This window comes from Thermochaetoides thermophila (assembly GCF_000221225.1).
Source record: "Thermochaetoides thermophila DSM 1495 unplaced genomic scaffold scf7180000011814, whole genome shotgun sequence".
NCBI classification, from domain to species: Eukaryota; Fungi; Ascomycota; class Sordariomycetes; order Sordariales; family Chaetomiaceae; genus Thermochaetoides; species Thermochaetoides thermophila.
In genome coordinates this window covers 1,866,574-1,889,456 of record NW_006383030.1, presented here as the reverse complement: position 1 = coordinate 1,889,456, position 22,883 = coordinate 1,866,574, and the positions used below count along the sequence as shown (strand labels likewise).

At 53.8% G+C, this 22,883-nt stretch overlaps 10 protein-coding genes and 1 non-coding gene across 11 annotated transcripts; 8 read left to right on the top strand and 3 right to left on the bottom strand.

Moving 5' to 3' along the window:
• Positions 1-653: 653 nt before the first annotated feature.
• CTHT_0015360 (uncharacterized protein) lies at positions 654-1,628 on the top strand (the record flags this gene model as incomplete). The annotated part of the gene is made up of 1 exon (XM_006691980.1): positions 654-1,628. The coding sequence occupies one exon, from the start codon at positions 654-656 to the stop codon at positions 1,626-1,628; it is 975 nt and encodes a 324-aa protein (XP_006692043.1).
• A 380-nt stretch (positions 1,629-2,008) lies between these two features.
• On the bottom strand, positions 2,009-2,930 carry CTHT_0015350 (40S ribosomal protein uS7; the record flags this gene model as incomplete). Its single annotated transcript, XM_006691979.1, has 4 exons — positions 2,009-2,326; positions 2,385-2,568; positions 2,689-2,734; positions 2,840-2,930. 4 exons carry the CDS (start codon positions 2,928-2,930, stop codon positions 2,009-2,011), a joined length of 639 nt encoding a protein of 212 aa, XP_006692042.1.
• Positions 2,931-3,216: 286 nt separating this feature from the next.
• On the top strand, positions 3,217-3,699 carry CTHT_0015340 (40S ribosomal protein eS25; the record flags this gene model as incomplete). The annotated part of the gene is made up of 3 exons (XM_006691978.1): positions 3,217-3,277; positions 3,383-3,592; positions 3,671-3,699. The coding sequence occupies 3 exons, from the start codon at positions 3,217-3,219 to the stop codon at positions 3,697-3,699; spliced, it is 300 nt and encodes a 99-aa protein (XP_006692041.1).
• Positions 3,700-5,397: 1,698 nt separating this feature from the next.
• On the top strand, positions 5,398-6,965 carry CTHT_0015330 (putative ADP/ATP carrier protein; the record flags this gene model as incomplete). The annotated part of the gene is made up of 5 exons (XM_006691977.1): positions 5,398-5,436; positions 5,706-5,727; positions 5,849-5,925; positions 6,102-6,347; positions 6,402-6,965. 5 exons carry the CDS (start codon positions 5,398-5,400, stop codon positions 6,963-6,965), a joined length of 948 nt encoding a protein of 315 aa, XP_006692040.1.
• A 628-nt stretch (positions 6,966-7,593) lies between these two features.
• Positions 7,594-8,146, top strand: CTHT_0015320 (uncharacterized protein; the record flags this gene model as incomplete). The annotated part of the gene is made up of 2 exons (XM_006691976.1): positions 7,594-8,037; positions 8,099-8,146. The coding sequence occupies 2 exons, from the start codon at positions 7,594-7,596 to the stop codon at positions 8,144-8,146; spliced, it is 492 nt and encodes a 163-aa protein (XP_006692039.1).
• Positions 8,147-10,273: 2,127 nt separating this feature from the next.
• CTHT_0015310 (uncharacterized protein) lies at positions 10,274-11,020 on the top strand (the record flags this gene model as incomplete). Its single annotated transcript, XM_006691975.1, has 3 exons — positions 10,274-10,322; positions 10,377-10,713; positions 10,774-11,020. The coding sequence occupies 3 exons, from the start codon at positions 10,274-10,276 to the stop codon at positions 11,018-11,020; spliced, it is 633 nt and encodes a 210-aa protein (XP_006692038.1).
• Positions 11,021-11,415: 395 nt separating this feature from the next.
• Positions 11,416-12,331, bottom strand: CTHT_0015300 (putative heme binding protein; the record flags this gene model as incomplete). The annotated part of the gene is made up of 2 exons (XM_006691974.1): positions 11,416-11,937; positions 11,999-12,331. The coding sequence occupies 2 exons, from the start codon at positions 12,329-12,331 to the stop codon at positions 11,416-11,418; spliced, it is 855 nt and encodes a 284-aa protein (XP_006692037.1).
• Positions 12,332-13,243: 912 nt separating this feature from the next.
• Positions 13,244-15,616, top strand: CTHT_0015290 (uncharacterized protein; the record flags this gene model as incomplete). Its single annotated transcript, XM_006691973.1, has 2 exons — positions 13,244-13,576; positions 13,643-15,616. 2 exons carry the CDS (start codon positions 13,244-13,246, stop codon positions 15,614-15,616), a joined length of 2,307 nt encoding a protein of 768 aa, XP_006692036.1.
• A 755-nt stretch (positions 15,617-16,371) lies between these two features.
• On the bottom strand, positions 16,372-18,074 carry CTHT_0015280 (uncharacterized protein; the record flags this gene model as incomplete). The annotated part of the gene is made up of 2 exons (XM_006691972.1): positions 16,372-17,575; positions 17,644-18,074. The coding sequence occupies 2 exons, from the start codon at positions 18,072-18,074 to the stop codon at positions 16,372-16,374; spliced, it is 1,635 nt and encodes a 544-aa protein (XP_006692035.1).
• A 1,101-nt stretch (positions 18,075-19,175) lies between these two features.
• On the top strand, positions 19,176-19,261 carry CTHT_0015270. Its single transcript is given in 2 exon segments — positions 19,176-19,214; positions 19,225-19,261. It is a non-coding gene; the product is annotated as a tRNA-Gly (tRNA).
• Positions 19,262-20,190: 929 nt separating this feature from the next.
• CTHT_0015260 (uncharacterized protein) lies at positions 20,191-21,959 on the top strand (the record flags this gene model as incomplete). The annotated part of the gene is made up of 3 exons (XM_006691971.1): positions 20,191-20,371; positions 20,451-20,660; positions 20,731-21,959. 3 exons carry the CDS (start codon positions 20,191-20,193, stop codon positions 21,957-21,959), a joined length of 1,620 nt encoding a protein of 539 aa, XP_006692034.1.
• Positions 21,960-22,883: the final 924 nt, after the last annotated feature.

Genomic DNA, 22,883 nt, shown 5'->3' with positions numbered 1-22,883 from the left:
CTTTGTTTCCTTATCCCCTTTAGAAACAGCAAGCACTATCAACCAGCAACCCCGCAGTTAACCCTTACACCTCATTCAGACTTGGTTTTAATGTCTTAACGGACCTGACAACGCCCCTGACTAGTATTTTGCCACATTGTTCTTTTCGAGCAATGGTCTTCGTACTGGGGACCGATGTATCTCAGTCATTGTCGCTTGTACAGTCCGCATCCAATGAACGGAAGGTCCGGGTCCGTCTATGACCGGGCCCGGTACAAGACCCCGCCGCCGTTAGCACCGTGCGACCACCGACCCCGCCATACTCTCCACGGTTCCACACCGAGGGCTCTTATCGGTGACGGTGCCCAAACGAGCTGCGCCAGTGACGGCATTGACGGAGACGAGAGGAACCGTGGCGACAGCTACCGTCTTTTCGCATCGTTTTATCTTCTGCAGCGAGATTTTTTGGCCGGCTCAAATCGTACGATCTGCAACGTCAGGAAGATTTGCGCTTTGGATTATTTGGTCTTCTCAGCCCGCCGTCACCACTTCTCAAAGACTATCGACAACTTCAACACTCAGCCAACAAGTTGTGCTTCAAACTCTCTCATAGCTAACAAGCTGGAAGCTCCGACTCACATAACTTCAAACTTCCCAAGTCAACAGCCACAATTATGAGACGGTCCAGCAGCTCAGGGGGCACTCCTTTCATCTCCCTCCTTGAGCCACACCCCCTCACAGGCTGGGACCGCACTCTCCCAGCTGACGAACAGCCCGATCTGGACAGCTTGCCCCGCACCTTCGTCGACGCAATGCGTGTGCGCCAGGAGGTCTTCGTTCAGGAGCAGAACGTCCCCTTAGCAAATGAATTCGACGCCGACGATCCGCGCTCCTGCCACTGGGTGATCTACGCCTCAGTCAACAAGACCGTGGAGCCGGCACGCACTGACCCCGTCACAGGCAAAATCATCCAGCCGCGGCGTAGCGAGACGCAGAGCGTGCCGATCGGCACGATCCGGCTTGTGCCCTTCCCGCATCCGCCGCATCCGCTAGACGGCGGGGTCTACGTAGACGGGGAGCTCGTGAACTCGGGCGAGCCGGTCGCAAGGGTACATAGCATCCACCCTGCCGCTGGCGGTGAGAGAACGACCTCTCAGTACTCCTCTAACAGCACCTCCCCAACCCTCCCAAACTCCCAAATTGTGCCTCCAGCTCCCCCATCCCTGATCAAGCCAGCCTTCACACCGGACCGCCCAACCACCTACCACGACGGCGTGGAGCCTTATCTCAAGCTGGGCCGACTTGCCGTGATCCCTGCCTTCCGAGGCCGTGGCATCGCCCAGCAGCTCATCAAAACTGCCGTGGCATGGGCGCGGTCGCACCCAGAGTATTTTAACCCGTCGGCAACAGAGCAAGGGTTTGAGCAGCTGGGCATGGAGGAAGGGAGCCGCATGAGGGGAGGAGGAGTTGTGCCCCGATGGCAGGGATTGATTTGTGTTCATGCGCAGGTAGAAGCGATCAAAGTGTGGGAGAGGTGCGGGTTTGTTCTTGATGAGGGTATGGGGAAGTGGATGGAGGAGGGGATTCCGCATGTGGGCATGTTTCTGAGAGTGTCTTTGGACAAACGAGAGGATGAGTTCACTATATAATTATTCCTTACGTTTCCTTGCAGATTATAGAGGGCACCCCATCACAGTGTCGGTGGATAAGCGGTGTGGGTATTTTTGTAAAAAATCGAAAGAAATCAGGGATGAATCTGATACCATGGGATTGTCACATGTCACATATAAGCCGGAAGCGAGAAAATGGGAAAAGAGAAACCCAAACTCCAGGTTTTGCAATCACACCGTGGGCGCCATTATCCGTTCCTGTCATTCGTTCACATTTTGCTCCCAAATTACGAGAGCCCTAATATGCCTGTTTGACAGGAATGCCATGCATCCAGACCGTAATGCGCAAAAGCAGCCCTGAAAAACAAGCCGAAAAACCGTCCCGTCCCGGTCCACATGCCTTCCCCCAGTGCACCCTTTTACCGGTTGCTCTTGGCGACACGCTCCAGCTCGTCCTTCTTCTTGATGGCATACGAGTTGCTGCTGCCCTTGGCGGCGTTGATCAGCTCCTCAGCGAGGCACTCAGCGATGGTCTTGACGTTGCGGAACGCCGCTTCGCGGGCGCCCGTGGTAAGGAGGGCGATGGCCTGGTTGACACGGCGTAGGGGCGACACATCGACGGCCTGCCTCCGGACGGTACCAGCAGAGCCGATACGGGTGCTGTCTTCGCGGGGACCGCAGTTGACAATAGCGTCAACAGCGACCTGGATGGGGTTTTGGTCGGTCATCAGGTGGATCTGCGAGTTTCTGTTAGAACAGCGTTCCCATTCTCCTTGCGGGACTGCCAATGCTCACAATCTCGAAGGCGTGAGCGACAATGCGGACGGCCATGAGCTTCTTGCCGTTGTTGCGGCCGTGCATCATCAGAGAGTTGGTCAGGCGCTCAATGATGGGGCAGTTGGCCTTGCGGAAGCGCTTGACGGCATAGCGGCCAGCCGAGTGAGGAATGTAGACCGGGGCGCGGATCTGGATGTAATCGCTGCAGAGAAAGCAGGCCCGTTAGTCGCTGAATGAAGGAAAAGAAACTGGCGTCAAGAAATCGGCCTCGCGATCAAACGAGGAACTCGTCGCTTTCGAAATTGTGTGGGTGTAGTCTTACGTCAGAGAGATATCCCGGATCTCGATATCATCATAGCTCCAGCGGTCTGCAAATTACACAGGGTCAGTCCTCAGTCCAGCTCATCGGTTGTCGATGCAATTCGTCGGTTTCCGATTCGACGATCAAAATTACTGGGAAGGGTGCAACGTACTGAACAGCTTGACGCTGCCAACTTCGGCGAGGACCTCCTTGGGGAGGACATCGTACTGGGGCTGGGCCACTTCGACTTCGCCTTCGGACATGTTTGCGGTGGACGGCTGACTGCGAAAACCTCGAGGTGGTGACGGTTTGAAGTTTGGGCGTGGAGGACAATACACTTGAAGTCTTGTGAGGTTTGAGTCGTCAATTTTTTGGTGGCCCCGCAGGTGGTCTGGGCGCCACATCAGCCACTCACAGTTCCGCATTTCTTTAGGGCTTGGTTGACCTAAGCAATTGGACCGCGCGCCATCTGAAAAATCTCCCCGCTTTTGGAGGCTTGATCAACGACGCAACCTTCCATCATCAACCCACCAGAACAGGACATCCAAAATGGCTCCCGCGGCTCAGTCTGGTGCTAAGAAGCAGAAGAAGAAGTGGTCCAAGGGGAAGGGTAAGCGTTCTGTTGCACCGACAGGCTTTTTGGCGGTTCCCGACGCGCCAAAACGGCTGCACTTCGCGACGGACAGCGACGGCTAACATCGAGATCTGTGATCAGTCAAGGACAAGGCCCAGCACTCGGTCATCCTTGACAAGGCCACTTCCGACAAGCTCTATAAGGATGTCCAGTCCTATCGCCTCGTGACGGTCGCCACCCTCGTCGACCGCCTCAAGATCAACGGCGCCCTGGCTCGCAAGTGCCTCAAGGACCTCGAGGAGAAGGGTCTCATCAGGCAGGTGGTTGGTCACAGCAAGATGAAGATCTACAGTACGTTTGTCCGGTGATTTGGGGCCAGCAAGGATTGTCAGAGAAAAGGGGGAAATCAGTGCTGACACAAAACCACAGCTCGTGCCGTTGGCGCCGCTGCCGAGTGAACAATCACCATCTATCAGAACGACAGACCTGGCGGGCAAGGTTGCGACTTTGGTAAAACGGCGGTTCGCTTGGGTTTGCTATTTTTCAGGCATGGCTACGTCTCTGGGAATGGGAATCGACTTGCAGCTCGGTGTAGCATAGGGATCGGAAGGGCTCCAGATCCTAGACTGGAATTGCGTCGAGTTACGAAGAAACAACGCCGCGTCTCTGCCCTGCCAGGGCTCGAGTTTGATGAACAACAGCCGGTTCCCGATATCATGATGTGATACCCCGTGGTTGATGACCGAGTCGGCTCGAGCTGAAGGGAAAAAAGCTAGGGCATGTCGAAAGGCATGTCGAGGTAGTGAATGAATAACCCATCGTCCATCGATTGTCTAAGACGCTTGCCTAAAGTTTTGTTCGAGTCTTTAATCTCTCACCATTGCGTTTGCAATCTGTGGGATGGCCCCGTTTGGCAGTACCTGGGAGGTTGCTTTCATACACCTGTTGGCCATTCTGTTTCATGTGATTGGGGGCCAGCCCTTAGACCTCAACCTATGTTGACCTATGTTGACCATGTTCGCTTCCAACTAAGGTATCTGCATCCTCGAGCACTCTGTAACGCAAAAAGCTCTCAATAGAATGTCTCATCCATCTAGGTGGCTTCACTGGAAGCATGATTCTGAGGAAAAATATGCAGGCCGAATAGCTTGTGGTGGCTTTACCGAGTAGCGATAGGGCAGGAGGTGACAAAGCAATACTTCAAACACTCGAACGCCGGGCAGCGACATAACGTAACCTACATAATCTGCATGCCCCGCAAGGTCCCTCTCTGGTTCTTATCGCTTCCATGCATTGAAGCCTTGAAAAGGGCAGCAACCCAGGACTCAAGCACAAAATTCACGCTCGGTCCCAACCCTCAAGAGTTGCCAACATACGCGGCGGCCCCCCTGACGTGGAGATCGGGGTGTGCATTGCTGGAACTTGAACGTCGAAAACTTTTTGACTGGGCCCAATTGACTCCTTCTCATTGGTCGCACAAGACTTCCGGAGCTTTTATTAGCCTCGTGGGACCGTTCAGCCGAGCAACAGCGCAGAAAGCGCAAGACATTCGCCGCGGATGGCGAAACCCGACCCCATGCTTTGACTCGAGGTGGTGATCAAAACCAAGCTCAAGGGCAGCTGGGACAGCGTAGCTTTAGTGTCTGGAGGGTATCAAAAGAGCGTCTATGTACATAATTCAGGTGACAGATGGAATAAGCAGCATACTGTTTGCGTCAGAGAAGCCCATATGTGAAAGATGCAGAAATGCCTGCCCCCATCTGGCCGTTGCCCCGTTTGCGATATCAACCCTGGTAGACAAGCCCTGGGAACCTCGGGCTTTACCGGCAGGCCCAGATGCCAGGTGCCACTCTGCCACTGGCAGGGCTGCAAAAGGGCAGCACATCGGCCAGTCGTTGCCGTGAATCCCGTGGCTGGGCGCCATTGGCCCGTGCGTAGCGCGGCAGGGGGGCCGGAAAGACTCGCACTCAAAAGCAGGTCGCTTCCGGACCGCTTGCGAATTTTTTTCCCTCTTCCCCCCCAAACCTCCCAGGACCGCAGAATTTATTTCTCGCGACTTCCTGCATCCTCCATCACCCAGACTCTCTCCGTAGAGCTTGGTGCCTCATCTCCACTCCATTCTTTCTTTTCAAAGGGATCTTTGACAAGAAGCCAAGATGTCGGGCAAGCAGCAGGAGAAGGTCCTGGGCATGCCGGTAAGTTTTGACGCTATTTTCCTCGATTTCCCCTCCCCCTCCCCCTCCTTGCCCTAGCGGTCCGCGCGATTTGGGCACAACGGCTTAGTTGTCCGGGCCTCCAGCAATTGGCATCACAAACGGACAGCAGTGAGTTTTGCAGTCAATATTTTGCATAGCATCTGCTTTGCGTTTGTCTGCGTTGCTTGTTGTCTGCCATGGTGTAACTGGGGTCCCTGCATGTAAGCCAAGCGTGCGTCATTGACAGCCATGCTAACTTTGTGTGATAGCCCTTCGTGGCCGACTTCCTGAGTACGTCAATCCTAAATCACACCTTCGCCGAACAGCCCTGACAACCATCGCTGTTCTTGAAAACGGCTGTGCCGCAGTTGGTTGCTGCCCTCGAAACATGGTGCTGACACCATCATCACAGTGGGCGGTGTCTCTGCCGCCGTCTCGAAGACCGCCGCCGCTCCCATTGAGCGCATCAAGCTCCTCATCCAGAACCAGGTATGCAGGTTCCTTCCCATGCTGTATTTGTCCTCGATTCGCCATGCCGTGCATATCCAGACGGTCATTTTGTATCCCGAATAAAGCAAAACTTTCGATAATGTCACGTGCATTTGATTTCGAGGATCTGCACTCTGCGATAAGCAGATACAGATAAGATGCTGACACCCGTACAGGATGAGATGATCAAGGCTGGCCGTCTTGACCGCCGCTACACCGGCATCATTGACTGCTTTAAGCGCACCACTGCCGATGAGGGTCTCCTCTCCCTCTGGCGTGGCAACACTGCCAACGTCATCCGTTACTTCCCCACCCAGGCCCTGAACTTCGCTTTCCGCGATAAGTTCAAGAAGATGTTCGGCTACAAGAAGGACAAGGATGGCTACTGGAAGTGGATGGCCGGTAACCTGGCCTCCGGTGGTGTAAGATTTATCCCCGGTGACACATCGAACCTGCTTCATGCTGATTCTGTTTAGGCTGCTGGTGCTACCTCCCTCCTCTTCGTCTACTCCCTCGACTACGCTCGTACTCGTCTTGCCAACGACGCCAAGTCGGCCAAGAGCGGCGGTGAGCGCCAGTTCAACGGTCTCATCGACGTCTACCGCAAGACCCTCAAGTCTGACGGTATCGTCGGTCTCTACCGCGGCTTCGGTCCCTCGGTCGCTGGTATCGTCGTCTACCGTGGTCTGTACTTCGGCATGTACGACTCGATCAAGCCTGTCGTCCTTGTCGGCCCTCTTGCCAACAACTTCCTTGCCTCGTTCCTGCTCGGCTGGTGCGTCACCACTGGCGCTGGTATCGCTTCTTACCCTCTTGATACCGTCCGTCGTCGCATGATGATGACCTCTGGTGAGGCCGTCAAGTACAAGAGCTCGATCGACGCCTTCTCTCAGATTATCAAGAAGGAGGGTGTTAAGTCTCTCTTCAAGGGTGCTGGTGCCAACATCCTCCGTGGTGTTGCTGGCGCTGGTGTGCTCTCGATCTATGACCAGCTCCAGATCCTTCTCTTCGGCAAGGCCTTCAAGGGCGGCTCCGGCTAAACTCGCTTAACCACTGCACGAACTTCGCGGTGATGGAGGCTGTCGGAGGTGATCGTGGTTGAGCAGCTGGAGGGATGAGGGCGAACTGGGTCTGCGGCGTTGGGGGGAAACGGGTGGATCCATCGTGACAGACGTGCATATGTGTGCGTCTGGGACGTTGGGTATTGCGGGTAACAAAATCGGGCATATCTGGCGTTATAGGGACGCGGATGGGCCGGTCACCCGCTGTAATTTATACACTTGAGCCATTCCCGGTGCATTCCTGCAACACTTGCTCTCTGGGTGTTTCCTTTTATGGCTTGCGACAATAGATCCCTTTGACAATGTATTTGCTGTTTTTTGTGGCTTGAATGTGATTTGATTACTCGTGCGAGCCCTCCATTTCGGTCCTTCAATGGTGAGCTTTCGTAACATACGAACAGTAATCTGTATTTGCACAGTGTAATGTAAAGCTTAGTTGTGACTCCAAGTAACTGCGTCGCGTTCCCGGGTCCTGCATTTCTAAAAGTCGATCTAATCACCAAGTTCACCTAGTCACTGCCCCGCTCTCAGAACGACTGGTGAATCTTTTCGGATCTCAAGTCCGACCTCTTCAGGATTCTACAACATATAATCATATTTTACAGCAATGCCGCCCAAGCAAACGGCCTCTCGCGGCCGCGCTGCAGTCGCACAGAGCAGAGGAAACACAAAAAACACGGCCAAGTCACGGCGCATGGAAGAGGCAGATGAGGAGGTTAGTTCGACGGCTGAGACAGAGCATGGGGTTGAAGAAGCTATGGATCTCGATGATCATGCAGGCGGTAGGAGACGGCGGCAGCGCCGGGATGAGGAAGAGGAGGAATACAATGAGGTCGATGACGATAATGCGGTTGTGGAGGATGAGGAGGAAGACGATGAGAGGGAAAATATTCATCCTGAGCTGCTGACGCGCATCTTGCATGAGTTCTTTGAGAAGGAAGACACGCGCATCACAAAGGATGCTAATGCGGCAGTTGCGAAGTATGTGGATATTTTTGTGAGGGAGGCAATTGCTAGGGCGGCTGTGGAGAGGGGGAGGGGCTTCCTTGAGGTCAGTTGTCGTCTAGCTGCATCTTCATGGGATAAGACTGCTAACAATTTTCTCTGAGTAGGTTGAGGATCTGGAGAAGATCGCTCCTCAGCTTTTGATGGATTTGTGAGCCGAGACCTGTTGGCATCTTCAGGGACAGCATTTCATTGTTGCCGCTTCCCCTTAGGCTCACTGACTGGAACTCCCTGAGCTACCCCATAGGGACATCACAGAGCGTTTTATTCTCGATATCTACGGTACAAACCGCCAATTCGTCTGGCCAATCTCATTGCATTCCCAAGCCCAGACTAAACTAAACCATGCGGCCAGTTAGGACAAGGTAGTTCGGATGGTTGCCTATCCTCGTTCCGTGCCGTGTGTCATGGTCGGAATCGTGGTGACGGGATGACCCGTTGGGATTTGACGAGGGCATTTATACGGATCATCCAGAGGACCTGAGAGGTTGTATTCTCTGCACAGATCTTCCGGCATAAGAGTGAATGGGAATGTCAGGGCAGGGAGGATTGACGAGTTGCATATTGTTTTCATCCGTACTCTCAGCAGGCGAGTCGATCTTGGATCGGACTGATGATCTGGAAACTAGGACGGGATGATATGCATATAGCGGCCGGTCCAAAGATACTTAAGTACATCAACCCTAGGTAATCAAGAGACCAATTCGCAACCAGCATGACACATCAGCATGAGACAACACTGAAAAGCTTCGACAAAAAGTCCTCATCGGCTAGTTTAACCCAACTCTATGCTTGCCTGCCAGACCCCCGGCCGCGAAAACTCACCTCGCACTCCTAGATTATCCAAAAATATGACTCATAGTATTTAAATCCATCTCGACTAGTAGCTCCCAAATCAACTGTGATCGAAAAGTCAGCGAGATACTCTGCTGGCAAGCTTGAATGGATGGTAGGTGTCCAGCCCGCGGAGACGTCCGCATCCAATCCAATAACCCCACATAGCCCCAGTGAGCACGTGCCCACCCATCGATGCTGTTTTTAGGGCAATGATCGAAATTAACCAAAATTCCATGCACAGACCTCTTACTCTCACAATGGTGAAAGTTGGTTTGCGATTGAAAACGGCGAATGATGCGGATGGCAAGCGAAGCGCTTAGGCAGTGGGGCTGAAACCCCCTACGTTTGAAAAATGTCACAAACTGCGGCAAAACGGCAAGCCTGGACTTGGCACCCCTGCCGAGCAGCACTGGTAACCACTGGAGCCATTAGAATTTGTCCAACCGCTATGGCCGGCCTCGTGGTAGGCCGGATGGATGAGGCTGAGTTGTGGGGTGCGGCTCTGTTCCGGCGGCGCAGTTCGGAGCCTTGAGGTTGCAAGCACAAACCTTAATTCTCGGCTTCAGATCTGTCCGGTGCTAGCGAGCAGCATGGGAATTGGGAGGGCGCCGAGAAAGCCGATGAGCTATGCTGGAGAGTGTGTAACACTCTTCTATTCTGCGACCTGCTCTAAGCCTCTGTCTTCGGACTTGTTCAAGCGTAGGCGGCTACAGCGCTATATTCATTGGCGATGTTAAGCTAGGATCAGACTTAGAATGATATCTAACTCCATCAATATTAGCAACAGCGCCTAGGAATGGCTGTGTGTCTCAAGGAACCATTGAAATTTCGTTCTGTGTTGGTCCTTGTCGCTCTAACCAGGTCTCGACTTGACGTTGTTGCTTTGTTGCCCCTGTCTGCGTTGCCGAGTCAGGGGAAAGGAGAAACGTTCAAACACCTAAGCGCACAGTAGACAAGGTCTGCATACATGGAAGCAACTCAAAGAGGTTGTCAGCATGTTTCTCTCCATTACCCAATCAAGCTCTCGTGATTTGCCACACTACTCTTTGGTGGCGGGTGAAGACGCCCAGAGGTAGTGTTGACAGCGCCATCGTGTTTCACACGCCTGTCGTTCGCACCCTGGTCCCTCCCTACAACCACCCCATTTGCTTGGCCCCAAGATGGTACCTTGGACTCCGGACGATCATTTACTCTGCTGCAGGGGCTCGGAAAACTTGTATAATTCATGCCGTTCCCAATCTGCGATCTGCTCAGTTTGCTTTCATTTTCTCTCCATAGTCAACTCTTCACGCCGTCGTCTTTTCTTGACGCTTCACACAGGCTAGTCCTGTCTTCTATTCGTGCATAGCGCTAGTCGCTCTCTGTTAGGCCTTCAGTCTCTCTCTTGCAGTCATCGCTTCGAGTCCGGCACTCATCCGTAATAAACTACAATCATATCTGTCAATATGCAGCTCACTACTCTGGTCCTCTCGGCTCTTGCGGGCATCGCCTCTGGTGAGTTTCCACCGAAAGAATGTCACAGAGCATGGATACTAACAACCTGGGTAGCCCAACAGAAAGTCCATGTCGTCGCTGTCGCCCAGAATTCCACCCTCACCTTCTCTCCTTCCCGCCTGACCGTGGCACCCGGTGAATTCGTCCAGTTCCAGTTCCACGCGGGCAACCACACGGTGACACAGTCAACCTTCGACCAGCCCTGCCAGCCGATCGCCATGCACAGCAACGTGACTGGCTTCCACTCGGGCTTCCTTCCGGTCTCCGCCAGCCTCGAGGCGGGTATGATCCCCACCTACACCATCCAGGTCAACGACACCAAGCCGCTGTGGCTGTACTGCGCCCAGGGCAGGCACTGCCAGAATGGCATGGTAATGGTTATCAATGAGCCGTATGTACCCTCAAGAAGTGATTCTGGGAGTCGTAGCAGTGATTAACATCCTGACATCAGTGCCAACAACGCGTCCCGCACGCTCGAGAACTACAAGGCTCTTGCCGCCCAGGCGACGACCATCGTTCCTGGCAGCCCCGAGGCCGTAGCTGGCGGCGACAACAGCCAGACTGGCGGCAACAACGGTGGCGATGCCGGTACTGGTACCGACAACAACGGCACTGGCCAGACCGCTGGTGCTGGCATGCTCTCTGCCTCGGGTACCATGGCTCTGGTTGCTGCTGTTGGCGCGGCGCTGCTGCTCTGAATGGGGTAATGATGTTACGGGGACATTGAGGGTATGGTAGTATGTATATGGCGGAGCCAGTGTATTGTAATGGTTGTATGTTGCATATGGCATGGAAAGGGGTTAAGCGGAATGATTTGCCTTTGGATGGTTGAGAGAGACTCTGTTGGCTTTATGATACCTGTTTATATCTTTTCGGTCTAAGAAAGGACGGCGTTTTTTTTCTTCCAATCTTTGTCCTTTCATACACATAAGTGCGTTTTCCATGCTTTGTTCCGTAGAGGATAGTACGGAGTATCTCCCCATCTCGATGTGTTCACGTACATCTAGGTACACTGTTGTGGTTACCAATCCTTCCGAAACAAAGAAAAAAAACGGACTGATATCCAACACGGTATTATCCAGAAGCAGCATGTTCATTTACCATCCTTCCTTTCGTCTTTCTTCGGCGGCGTCCTCTTTCTCCTTCCCTTTGCAGCAGCATCGCACAGCTTCCTCCTCGGCTCATTCTTTGGCCAGCCCTCAGGCTTCTTAACATACCCAACAAAATGGTACTTCTGGCTTTCAGCAAAGAACCTTGACCAGTGCGCCAACGCCTCGTGCACCCGTTGCTTGGCCTCAGCGCGCTCGCGGCGACGCATCTCCCGAAGCTCCTCTGGTGTCCAGTACTTAGCATCCTCAATTGGGTCCTCAATCGGTAGGAACATCTCTTCCACGCCGCGCATATCGGGCGTGCGGTCCTCGGCGAAGCAGCCCGTCACAAATGCTCGAGAGGCATCGCATCCAGCGAACCAGTGGTAGCTGCCGCCTGGGCCGTAGGTTGCCCGGTTGGCAGAGACATCGTAGATGGTCCAGTTGATGGCGAGGTAGATGGGTTTTGTTGGGTCGGTGCCGTCATATTGGGCGAGCTCGGCAGGCGTAAGGTATATTGGGCCGTTCTACATCACAGCTGGTCAGAAAGGGTGTGTAAGTCAACCAGTGGGCAGATCCAAAGCTTACAATCTGCCTCTTCCACCAATCCATGCGTAGGTACTTCGGTGGGTTGGACATGCCCCAGAAGAATGTCTCTCCATTGGAGATCAGGTAGCTCAGACCACATGAGGCAAGGAAAAGGAAAGATAAGACACGAAGGATATCGACGAAGAGGTTGGCTGTGGTGTAGTCATCGTCTTGTTCTTCGGCCCGTCTCCGCGCCGCTGCCTTTTGTTTTCTGATTTCCTTGACCTTCCTCTCCGCTTCATCGAAGGAATCGGCCTCAGAATCGGACAGCTCTTCGACGCGAGCTGCCTGCGGCTCTGGCTTGCGTCGTCTGGCGGCTACTTGCTCTGTCATGTTATGTGGGAAGGGGTTTTGGCTGTTAAGGTCTGGTCAAGAGCCAGGAGCCAAGCTCAGTATCAATTCTACCAAGTCCGGACTTCCAAAGATCAGATCAAGGCCAGGAGTGCCAATCTCAAGCTCAGCGTCGCAGTGCAATGATGCCAGATGTCCTTCGGAGGATGACGTCCCTCTTCCTGGCGCGGCTGATTCGGGTATGCAAGGCTGAGATGTCGATGTTAAGCTCCCGGGCCTGACCCGGCAGCCGTATCTCTTGCCCCACCGTCCTCCCTAGGAGCGTCTGCAATGCTCAAGCCACTGCTGTCACATGTCGAAGCGCCGTTGTTAAGGTGTTGGATGATTGGGCCATTGATCGTGGGAAAGAGATTTCTTGGCCGCAAGGCTGCAGCCCCACATGTGGCCTATGTTAGTTGCCTAGGCAACGCATCGCAGCGACCCAATCACACGAAAACCAGCGCCAAGCACGGCGTAAACATAACCCACCATGCGAAATTAAACAACCGGACTTCGTCTCAGTGGCTATTTCCCCCCCTCGACCCAACCGAACTGTTGCACAGAATCTCGAGCCATATTTTCGCGAGACACGGCAACGCGCGGAAACCAAACCGAACAATTTTAACGACCTGCCGACAATAGTAATTCACATTTTCTTCCAACTGGCTCTCGCGCCTCTTCTGCTGCGCGTGTTCTATTATTCAGCTTCCCGTCACCGTTTGTTGATACCACGACTCCGCGACGCGACTCAGCACCATCGATCTTCGAGCGACATCACGCCAACAAACGCGAAACTACGCGATAGCACCGACAACTATCTCAACCCCCTCAACCAAACTTAGCAACAACTCTAGCGCCACGCGCTGCATGACTCTGTCATCTCAATAGCCCTCGCCACCTAGCTCGACGATTATCATGTCCACGCCGTCGAGCCCTGCTGGCGGCGGCAGCAAGCCGCTTCAGCCCGTGTCACACAACGAGCAGCGTGATGCTGCTATTTTCTCGCCCCATCGTCGCACCGACAGCTCCGTCCATGAGAAGATTCACCAGTTCAACACCCTTGCCATGCAGGCAAAGCAACAAGAGCGCAAGACCTTCGATGCTGCCCTCAAGCGCGCCCAGATCGGCCGCGAGGAGGCCGAGGCTGAGATGCGTCGCTACCGCGATGAAGCCCGGATGCTTCGGAAGCAGGTTGAGGAGGGCAAGGACCGCGAACGTCGTATTGCCGAAAGACTAGAGGCTGTGATGGTGCGTCCATCCGCCTGACGTGCTGGGAACGGAAAGCAGTTTTTCGATGCTAACTGTACACACCAGGAAAACTACGCGAAAGCCAAGGAGACCCATGCTCACACCCAACAGCTGTGGGAAAAGGAGGTCCGTCGTGCCAAAAAGGAGGCTTTTAAAGCCCAAAGCGCTCTTCTGCATTTCCAGGAGGATGCGAAGACCGCCCGCACGGCTCAGAAGACTGCTGAGGAGGCTCAGAAGGCGGCCGAGGAAGCGCTCCAGACCGAGAAGGAGCGCAGCAGGAGTTTTGAACAGCAGGCCGAGGAGGCCCAGCAAAAGGTCCTCGAGACCGAGAAGAGGCTGGCCGACGTCCAAGAGGAGCTCGCCAAGGCCCAGGAACGCATCAGGTCCCTGGAGCAGGAGGTTGAGGCCCTCAGGGACCAACTCAAGGCCCAGGAGGACACCATCAATGCTATGCGCGCGTCCACTTCTTCCAAGAAGTCCCGGCGTCGCTCTGATGTCGACGACGAACCCGAGGCTCCTAGGAAGCGCGCTCGTCATTCTTATGAGAGCGATTCCGAAGTCGAGAACATCCAGATGATGTGGCAGTGGGAGAAGAAGCGTGCCGACCGTGCCCAGGAACAGATCGCCTTCCTCGAGGCAGAGTGTCATCTCAAGATGTGCTCGGCTGCTAAGACTCTCCGTCAGCGGACCGGACACTTCATCGTGGATGCCAGTGACAAGATGATTCTTAGTGAGAACACCACGGTATTCATGCCAAAGCCGACGCCTGGCCGCTCCAAGACAGACATGCTCCGCCGCAGCACCATGTTCTCGCCGGCCAAAGAGGCGCGCGAGGTCGCCCCCTACCGCACGCTCTCGCAGGTCGAGGCCGAGACCGAGGCCCGGGGGCGCGAATCCATCTCCTCCAAGGCCGACACGTCACCTACCGCGTCGACTGGCAGCATGCCGGTTACCCCGAAAGATGACGATCCGCTGTTTCGCCGCAGCCCGTCCATGGAACCTTCGAAGGGCGCAGTCCCGCCAAAGGAACGGACATCGCTACTCTCGCTGCTCGATGCTCCAGTCAGGCAAGAAGACCCCGCGCCGCTGTTCAACATTCCTACGATCCCCGCTCCTGACCCGAATGAACAGCCTCAGGAGTCAGAGTCCTTCCCGCTCGTCGGCATCCCCAAGATCCCGGTCCTCGCTCCCCGCACCTCAACTGAGTCGGAGCCAGAACACGAGTCAAAGCAAGTGTCGAAGCCCGAGTCCGAGAGCAAGCCCGCTCCGTCACAGCATGCCTCCGACCATCCCAACGGCGGTCAGCAAGCCCGCAAGCCCCATCCCCGAGACCTGTCCATCCCCGCTCGCGAAACCTACCCTCCAGTGCCGCTCACCGACCCCTTCCCCTCGACCGCCAACACAGGCCTCTCGGCCTCCACCGCCTCCTGCTCCGTCCACGACGCGCCCTACGCCCGCCCGCACACCACCGCGGCCTACTATCCGTCCGCCTCCGCTTCCTCCGCCTACGCAAATCCCCTCCTCAAGACGTCAGCCATAACCGCGCACGTCGCCACAACCAAGGTGCCGCTCAAGGAGGAGACTAGCGACCCGTCGCTGGCGCAGCGCCTCCTCAAGATACAGCGCACGCCCGTCCGGCCCACAGCCGATGGCGCGAAGGTCTGGGAAGACCCGGATAAGAAGCCCATATTTGACCCCACCAATCCCGCGCTGACGCCGACCATGACGCGTGAGCAGGCCCTGCAGTGTATTAGGGAGCGTAGGGACCGCGCGCGGAGTGTGGGCCGTGAGAAGGAGGAGAAGGAGAAGAAGCTGGCTGCTCAGCCGATGAGGAAGGTTAGTGGGAGCAGTGTGGTCAGCAACGCTAGTGCCGCTAGTGGGAAGGCTAGTGTAGGCAGCAATACTAGCAGTGTTGGTGAGAGGGGTCGCTCGAGGGAAAGGGAGGTTGGTGCGAGGCAGGTTAGCGACCCTACTGCTGCTGCAAAGCCTGCCGTGTCCAAGGTTAGGGAGGTTAGTGCGATTAGGAGGGTCAGGACATGATCGGATCCGTGGGCCAAAAGAGTTGAAGCTTGGGTCAGATTTGACTTGGACAGCTCAGAGTACTCCACTTGACTTCTCCCCAGTCGGTTGGCTTTTCTTGTTCATTGTTTATGTTGTAAATATTCTTACCTGCTTTACTACGGCGTTGTCTGTCTGGCATTAACAGGTGGTCAAGATACTCTCGATGGGTTCATTTGGGAACGCTGGGCGGTATGTCGTTAAGAGTCATGGGCAGTTCTGGGTTCACCGGTTCGGGAGTCTAGGAACTAGGGACTGGCTGGCCTCGCTTGTATTTCAAGAACTCTGCATAGGGCTGTTATCTGTTTTAGCTTTACGGTATAGGTGTTATTGCTCTTGTGGTTTAGCGCTTGGTTCGGGTTGGGAATAGATACCCTTCCTAAATAAACTTGGAGACTCTGGCTATCATGATATAAGGCTGGTGTTTGTCAGGGCTCCGTTACAATATGACGATGCCATACGGAGATGGCCCCCTTATGCCAGTTGGTGATCTGTGAGAGCTCTGTCCAAGTAGTCACAGCCTTGGAGATTATCTCCGTGTGAAACAAAGTCCAAAGTTTAGTTCAAGTTATCTTAAATGGTCCTCCCTAACACGAAAGACTACAGATATTTTGCAATAGTTCCTGTCCAAACTCAGAACCTACAGCATCGCAAGCGCCGAAACCTATCCTGTCCTCTAATGTACACAATTCCTCCACCTTCTCTCCTCCCCTCCTCGCCCCAACCAATCTTCTTCATCAACCCCCCTTTAATCCGCTCGTAGAACTGCCTCCTAAAAAAGGCCCGTTTGCGCCAGCAGCACCCCCCTTCCCGGTCCCCTCTCCCTGTCCCTGCTTCTCCTTCCCTCCGTCACCACTGCCTCCACTCACCCAATTCACAATCGAAGCCGACATCGCCCTCGATCGCTTCCTCTTCTCCCTATGACTCATCCCCCCTGCTCCTCCCCCTGCTCCCCCAGCTCCATTCCCAGCGTCCCCTGCCCCCACCAGCCCAGAGAGATCCCCACTGGAACCTCGAGAGGAATATCTCCTCCGTTGGGCCTGTGTCAATGTCTTCTCTTCGATTTTGGCAGACGCGACATGCTCCGCGGTGAGAAAATAGCCCGGCATGAGGATGTCTTCGGAGGCGAGGGCTTTGTTGTAAAACGCTGGCCAGACGGGGACAGGGTCAGTGGCGGCTGCGTGGAGGGGAAGTTGGGAACTGTTGCTGTTGGGTGGTGGAAATTTCGTGTCAGATGGGGTTTGTTTGTCCTTGGGTTTGGTTTGGGAGTGGGAGCGGGGGAGTTTGCTGTTCGGGCTGGAGGAGGATTTGAAGTGGGAGTTGAGGGTGAGGGGTTTCCAGGTGTCATGGGGATTGTCGGAGTCTTGGAGTTTGAAGGTGGGTGTGATGCGGTCTTCGAGACGTTGAATGTATGTCCATTGCTCGTGGGCTTCGGCACAGAAGGCTGTGAGCTTTGTTTTGAACTTCTCTTTGGTATTGGAGGGGAGGAGAGGATTGATGAGGTTGGTGAGTGTGTCTACCACGACGTTGATACGATGCTTTGTTTGAGAAGGATAAGCTTTTTCCAGCTTTCTGGATGCAGCAAGGAGCGCTGCGCGTAACATTGCCTCCCAATCGGGGTCATCCTCGATCAGGTCATCGAGAAGACGCCACAATCCAGTTGCTTTGGATTCGATGTATGGCTCTCCAGCAAGGAAGATTGGTTGGAAGATATGGTTCCGGAGTTCGTATGAGAGTATGGCTAGGAATGAACCGACACGCATCAATCTGGCTTCAGGGGACGAAGATCGTGGAAGAGGGATCTTATTTCCGACGGCAGGGTGTGCTTTGAGTGCATTCCATATCTCATCCTGAGAGAAAATGGCTGGCGGAAGGTCTGTGCCCAGTAGTTCTTCTGCTAGAATGTAGGCAGAAAAGAAGAGCCTGTTGAGTCGTTGCAGGCTGGGGTGAACTCAATGTCAGCAACTCTATGCTCGTCCAACTAAACTCAGATCAACATGCTTACTTACATTTCATTGTCTTCAACATCATCCGACATTGGTATCAACTCTGCGAAGAAGCCAGCCAGTCGCTGCCTCTCTTTTTGTTCAGCGGTGAGTTTTTCGTTAACATCCTCCAGCTTTTTTTTCAGTTCCTTTTCCTTGGCATCCATGTTTTTTCTTGCCTTGTCAAGCTCATGTTGGGTCTTGGAAAGCTCATCGGACAAGGCCTTGTTGTTTTGTGAGACTTTCTTCAGCTCTTCTGCTTTCTGGCTGAGATCTGCCATGACTGTAGACTGGCCCTGAATACCTGCTTTGAGAGTTTGAATCTCCTGTTTGAGAGCCGTATTTTCCTCAAACACGGCCATACAGTCCTGGAAGTCCACCGAATTGAACAAGGCCTTGGCTGCCTTGAAGGCTTCGGCTGCCTTGGCAGCTTTTTCCTCAATGACGGATGGCATCTGGGTTTCAGTGTTGGTCAGGGGCAGGTAAGTGAGTGGAGCAAGACAATGCCAGCTGTATGTGACTATTACTGTACTCGCAAGCTTAGTGACAAGATGACTTCACCATAGTTGAGAAACCGGTAGGATGGGGTTGACAAGGAGATACTTATACCGCCGGCCAGAGAGGTAAGAATAAGGTATAATTTGAGACTCCAGATTCCAGGGGTCCTTTTCACGAACGAGCGTGGCAACCTCCAAACGTCAAGGTTGGTCGCCTGCAAGCCTTCTCCAGCTTCGGCCTTCACCCCATCACATGCAAGGCAGACCCTCCCATGACCATCCATGACCTCTCATTGAAACGACAGACTTCCAACAATAGTGTCGTGCTTCTCGCCGCAAGGCGGCAGTCTGCGCGGGCCGGAGCGCCGTCCACTCACATTGAAGCTTCTGCACTCGGCCTCAGTTGAATTGGCCAACGGGAAGACGGACAGCAGAATCTCTCATGGACAAACAGCCGTGGCAACCTGCATTGGAGCCGGTGTATACCTGCCAACCTTCGGCCAGAGGTATCATCCCAGCATGCAATCGTCCCATAGACGGGTCAATTCGCCTTCAGGGCTCTTTGATCAAGCCTCTTCCGTGTTGAGATTGTCAGATGCAGCTGATGATGCGGTTTTTATTCGGCCTCCAATCAGGCTTTGCAACGTCTCGAGAAGTCTTTCAGAGCCACGGGTATAGAACAAACAGATGCTTCTGAGGAGACGGGATGTAGCCTGCCGTCTTCTGCAACCCAGGCCTTCCGCACTTGAATGGAAAGGAAAGGAAGTTTGGGTTGGATTGCCTATTGCTCAGCCTCTGAGCAGCTTGGGTTTCAATGGCAGACCTCGTGACCGACGTACCCCATCCGGCCGTACCTCTCACCTCCGTTGGGAGATTGGATCAAGATCGGATTGACTTTCTCAGAACAGGTCCGTAACGGATTTGTGGTTTTTTGGAATATGGTGGTAACCCCCTATTCTTTCCATAGTATTGCTTCCATGTTGTTCTGGGACGTTTCCACTCGGCCCTACTCCTGCCTAATAGGACACGGCTCCTCCAGGCATCCACAACCGACAAACAGCGCGGTTAGTTCAGTGGTTAGAATTTTCGCTTCCCATCTTCTCGTGGGCCAGCGAAGGACCCGAGTTCGAATCTCGGATCGCGCAGCTACAGGAGCACTTCTTTTTGATGCTCTTCTGGCCCCAATCGTGGAAGGGATTGGGATGTGGTACTTTGGCGGCTGAGCGTACGTCGCCATGGTGTTCAGGTTTCAAAGGCACGATTTTGTTTTAGCCAGTGCCAAAAACCCTGTTTTGCAAGTTGGCACAGCCTTCGGTTGCTACACTAACTTCCTAACCAGAAGACTTATGCTATATTTTCAGCCCAGGCTGTCCATAAGTTTACTGTTGGTGAAAGGCAACCTCGAAATGAGCTCCAACGAGAAGCGGGGGCGGGGCACCCGAAAGAGCTCCGCACGTCGTTATCAGGAGCCCCCATGTCCACAGCAGGACGGAACAAGCCGAAGCCGACGAACTTCGTGTTCCCCATCCTGTTGGAAAGCTCCCATTTACCACCATCAATCCATATGGCTGGCCTAGTTCCAGATCGTCCAACAAGACGGTGGACAGTGTTGGTTTGCCGAGAGCCAAGGCAAAAGTCCCCCCATCTTTGGGACATTCACCCTGTCTCCCAGCAGCTCAGCAGTGTTCAGCCCTGATGTGGCCCGAGCTCCTCTAACACCCAACGACTGAAGCCCTTGTGGCTGGCTTTCAGCACGGACCTCAACATTGTCAGCCACTTGTCTTACTGATTGCTGACATATGCCAGCAACAAACCACATTTGATGGTCATCACCCTCAATCTCATCTGCCATGTGGGCTTTCTGCACGAATTCTCACTGTCGCGTCTTCTTCTCAAATATGTGGACTAGAAGGGCAACGTAACAGCGTCGGGTTATTCTTTATTGACTCCCTTGAATGGACGTGGTAGCCATTCTGTGCGCCTCGATGGTTTGACTTTGACCAGACCCGAATAACCAGCCGCATGAGTATGAGCATGAGTTTTTGCTTCAACTTGAGCATAAGATGAGAAAAACATGGCCAATCCCACTTCCACCGACCATCATCCTCAGGGTCTCGATGATCAATCGACCGAACACCATTCGGTCGAGGCAATGATTACCCGAATTCCCAAGATCCTACCCCATGAACGCGTCTTCCCTATCCAGATAGGGTCCGAGCTGTTCAAGCTCTCGGGCGCTTCCATCTCATCTGATGGTTCGTACCCTCTCAACTGAGGACAAAACACCTGTATTGTCTGAGATCTGTCCTGACTGGGGCCTCTCCGTCACTGTAGCACCCTCATATTTTTCGCAATATTTTCAATGCCAGATCAAGGAGGCCGAAGAAAAGGGCGAAGACCTCAACATCGCCATCAAAACCCTCTACATAGACCGCGACCCGGTTACTTTTAGAGACATCGCCCTGCATCTTCAAGGATATCATGTACGACCGCGAGACTCGACGCACTTTGTGCGCTTGTTTGCCGATGCCCAGTTCTACAGCCGTGAGACAGCCCCATCACCCCGCATAAATCACCTATTTTGTGTTTTACTCTCACTAACCCAATCATTCAGTGCCGAAGCTTATCTCGCAGCTTTACGAAGAGCCCATCTTCACAACCATCGGTGACCGAGAGTTCCAAATCCCTCGTGAGCTCTTCAGCGAGCACGGAAACTCGCCCAACTTCTTCTCCCTCGGCTTCGCCGCCTTCTTCTCTCGCCCGGACGACCTCTTTCCGGGTCTTGATCGAGAAGGCCTCCTCCGGCCCCCGTCTATCCTCCCGCCTTCTGTGCCCGGCCGCAGCGCCGAAACCTTTGCTGAGATCTTGCACCTCCTGCGCGGGTACCCGGTCGAGATCCGAAGCGAGGCTCACCGCGCCGCCTTGCTGAGCGATTGCCGTTACTTCAACTTCAAGGCTCTGGAACAGCGCCTCATCCCCCACGAGATCTCCTACAACCTTGCTCGGCATCGTAACGAGATCGTTCTCCGCTTGCGAGATATCCTCAAAAGCGGCATTGGCATTGCGAGGGAGCCTACACCCACTGATCCGGCTGCCGCGTGGGTCAGTTATCGTCGGCCCTATGTTGATAAGGACGACTATGAGCTCGTTCTTGAGATCGGCGGGGAGAGCACTCGGCTAGTGCAGTTCACGTATGGCTCGGTGCAGGACGCCGGGATTAACGGGACTGAATCCGCTAGCAAGTTCTACCCAGCTGCTTCTCAGAAAGTTCTTTTCGCCCGTGCTGAGTTCGTCGGCGAGACTAAGGCTCGTGTCGCCAAGCTGTTCGAGGTGCTGGCCACCAAGCTTGGCTTGAATGTCACGACCCAGCCGCTTGGCCTGCTAATGAACCAGGGCGGGGCAAGCAGCACGCCACCTACGCCAGGTAACACACCGATCAGTGATGATCTGGTGAAGGTTGTCATTGGGCCCGAGGCAGGTGTTACATTGGATGGGAGGGAGTGGGTCATCCCATTCGAAGAAGGGGAAGATGAGGATGAAGTTGAAGATGATGAAGTGGATACGCTATTTGGCGGGGAGGGGCCGAGGAAGAGGAGGAAGGTTGAGGAGGGCAGCGGTTGGCCGTTGGCATTACCTTCGCCTATGGCAGGGTTTGTAGGTGAGACTCATGGGGGTTGGAGGGGAGCTCAGGAGTGGTTGGTGAAGACGGGACAGTGGAGGTTGAGGATTCAAGGGGTGAGAAATGGCAAGGCGCCTGTTGAGTGTTGCCTTATGGCAGTCAAGTTGGACGCGTTTAGCTCAGAAAGGGAGAGGAATGTGAAGAGGAAGTTTTTGGGTAGTTAGGCGTTGGGATGGGACTGTGGATTGGGTATTGTCTTGGTTGGCACGTGGGGTTTAATGGACTGGGTATCTATCCAATTGACTAAGTGTTCACGATATTTGGTACTTACCATTTTCAACATGCAGCATTTTATGTACGGCAGAAACACTGTTTCTGAATTATGAGGTATATATCTGCACTTAATCTATTACCCACGCTTGGATTACTCAAGCTATTTGATGGCTCATTATGCTAAATTCAGTTCTGCAGCCCATATGATACTCAGTTATCGTTTTAGTTCTCTCGTTGCTTGATCTATTTGATATCCTCATTGAAAGCCCACGTCTGTCCGTCACAGCCAGCCCCTTCTTCTCCGGCCTAGGCTGCCACGATTCTAGGCAAGACGGTGCTTGGGCTGGCCTAATCCCCAATCTCTAGATGGTAGTTATCGTTATATCGACGGTGACTATTCTCTCTAAGAACCTGACTATAACCTTTTGCTTCTTCCCAGTATTACAGAATGCCTTCCAAGACGTGTATCTTTACAAATACCAAGCGCTTGAGCTAACACTGCCAAAGGGGAATGATTCTGCAAGACCCAGCCATTCCAGGAGTTGCCGGGAAAAATCAACTCCTAATGTCCGCGACACTCGACATGGCTCTAAAGGGATGCCCAAACAATTATTGAGACTCAAATAAGGGTTGAGGTGGTGCATTGGAAGGCATGAGCCCGCAGTGTTCGTGCAAAACTTTAAATGGTTTCTAAGAGACGTAGACTTGGACCTGAGATAAGTTAGAATCATATGGAACTTTGCTGTCACCAACGGTCCCTCTTGGAAACGGCAAATAGGGAGTTGTAGAGGAAGCTACGAAAGTTTTGTAACTAAATCTCCAAAGTAGTGTGGCCAGAAGTTGCATTCCCTCACCACAGATCTCACGGTGCAGAT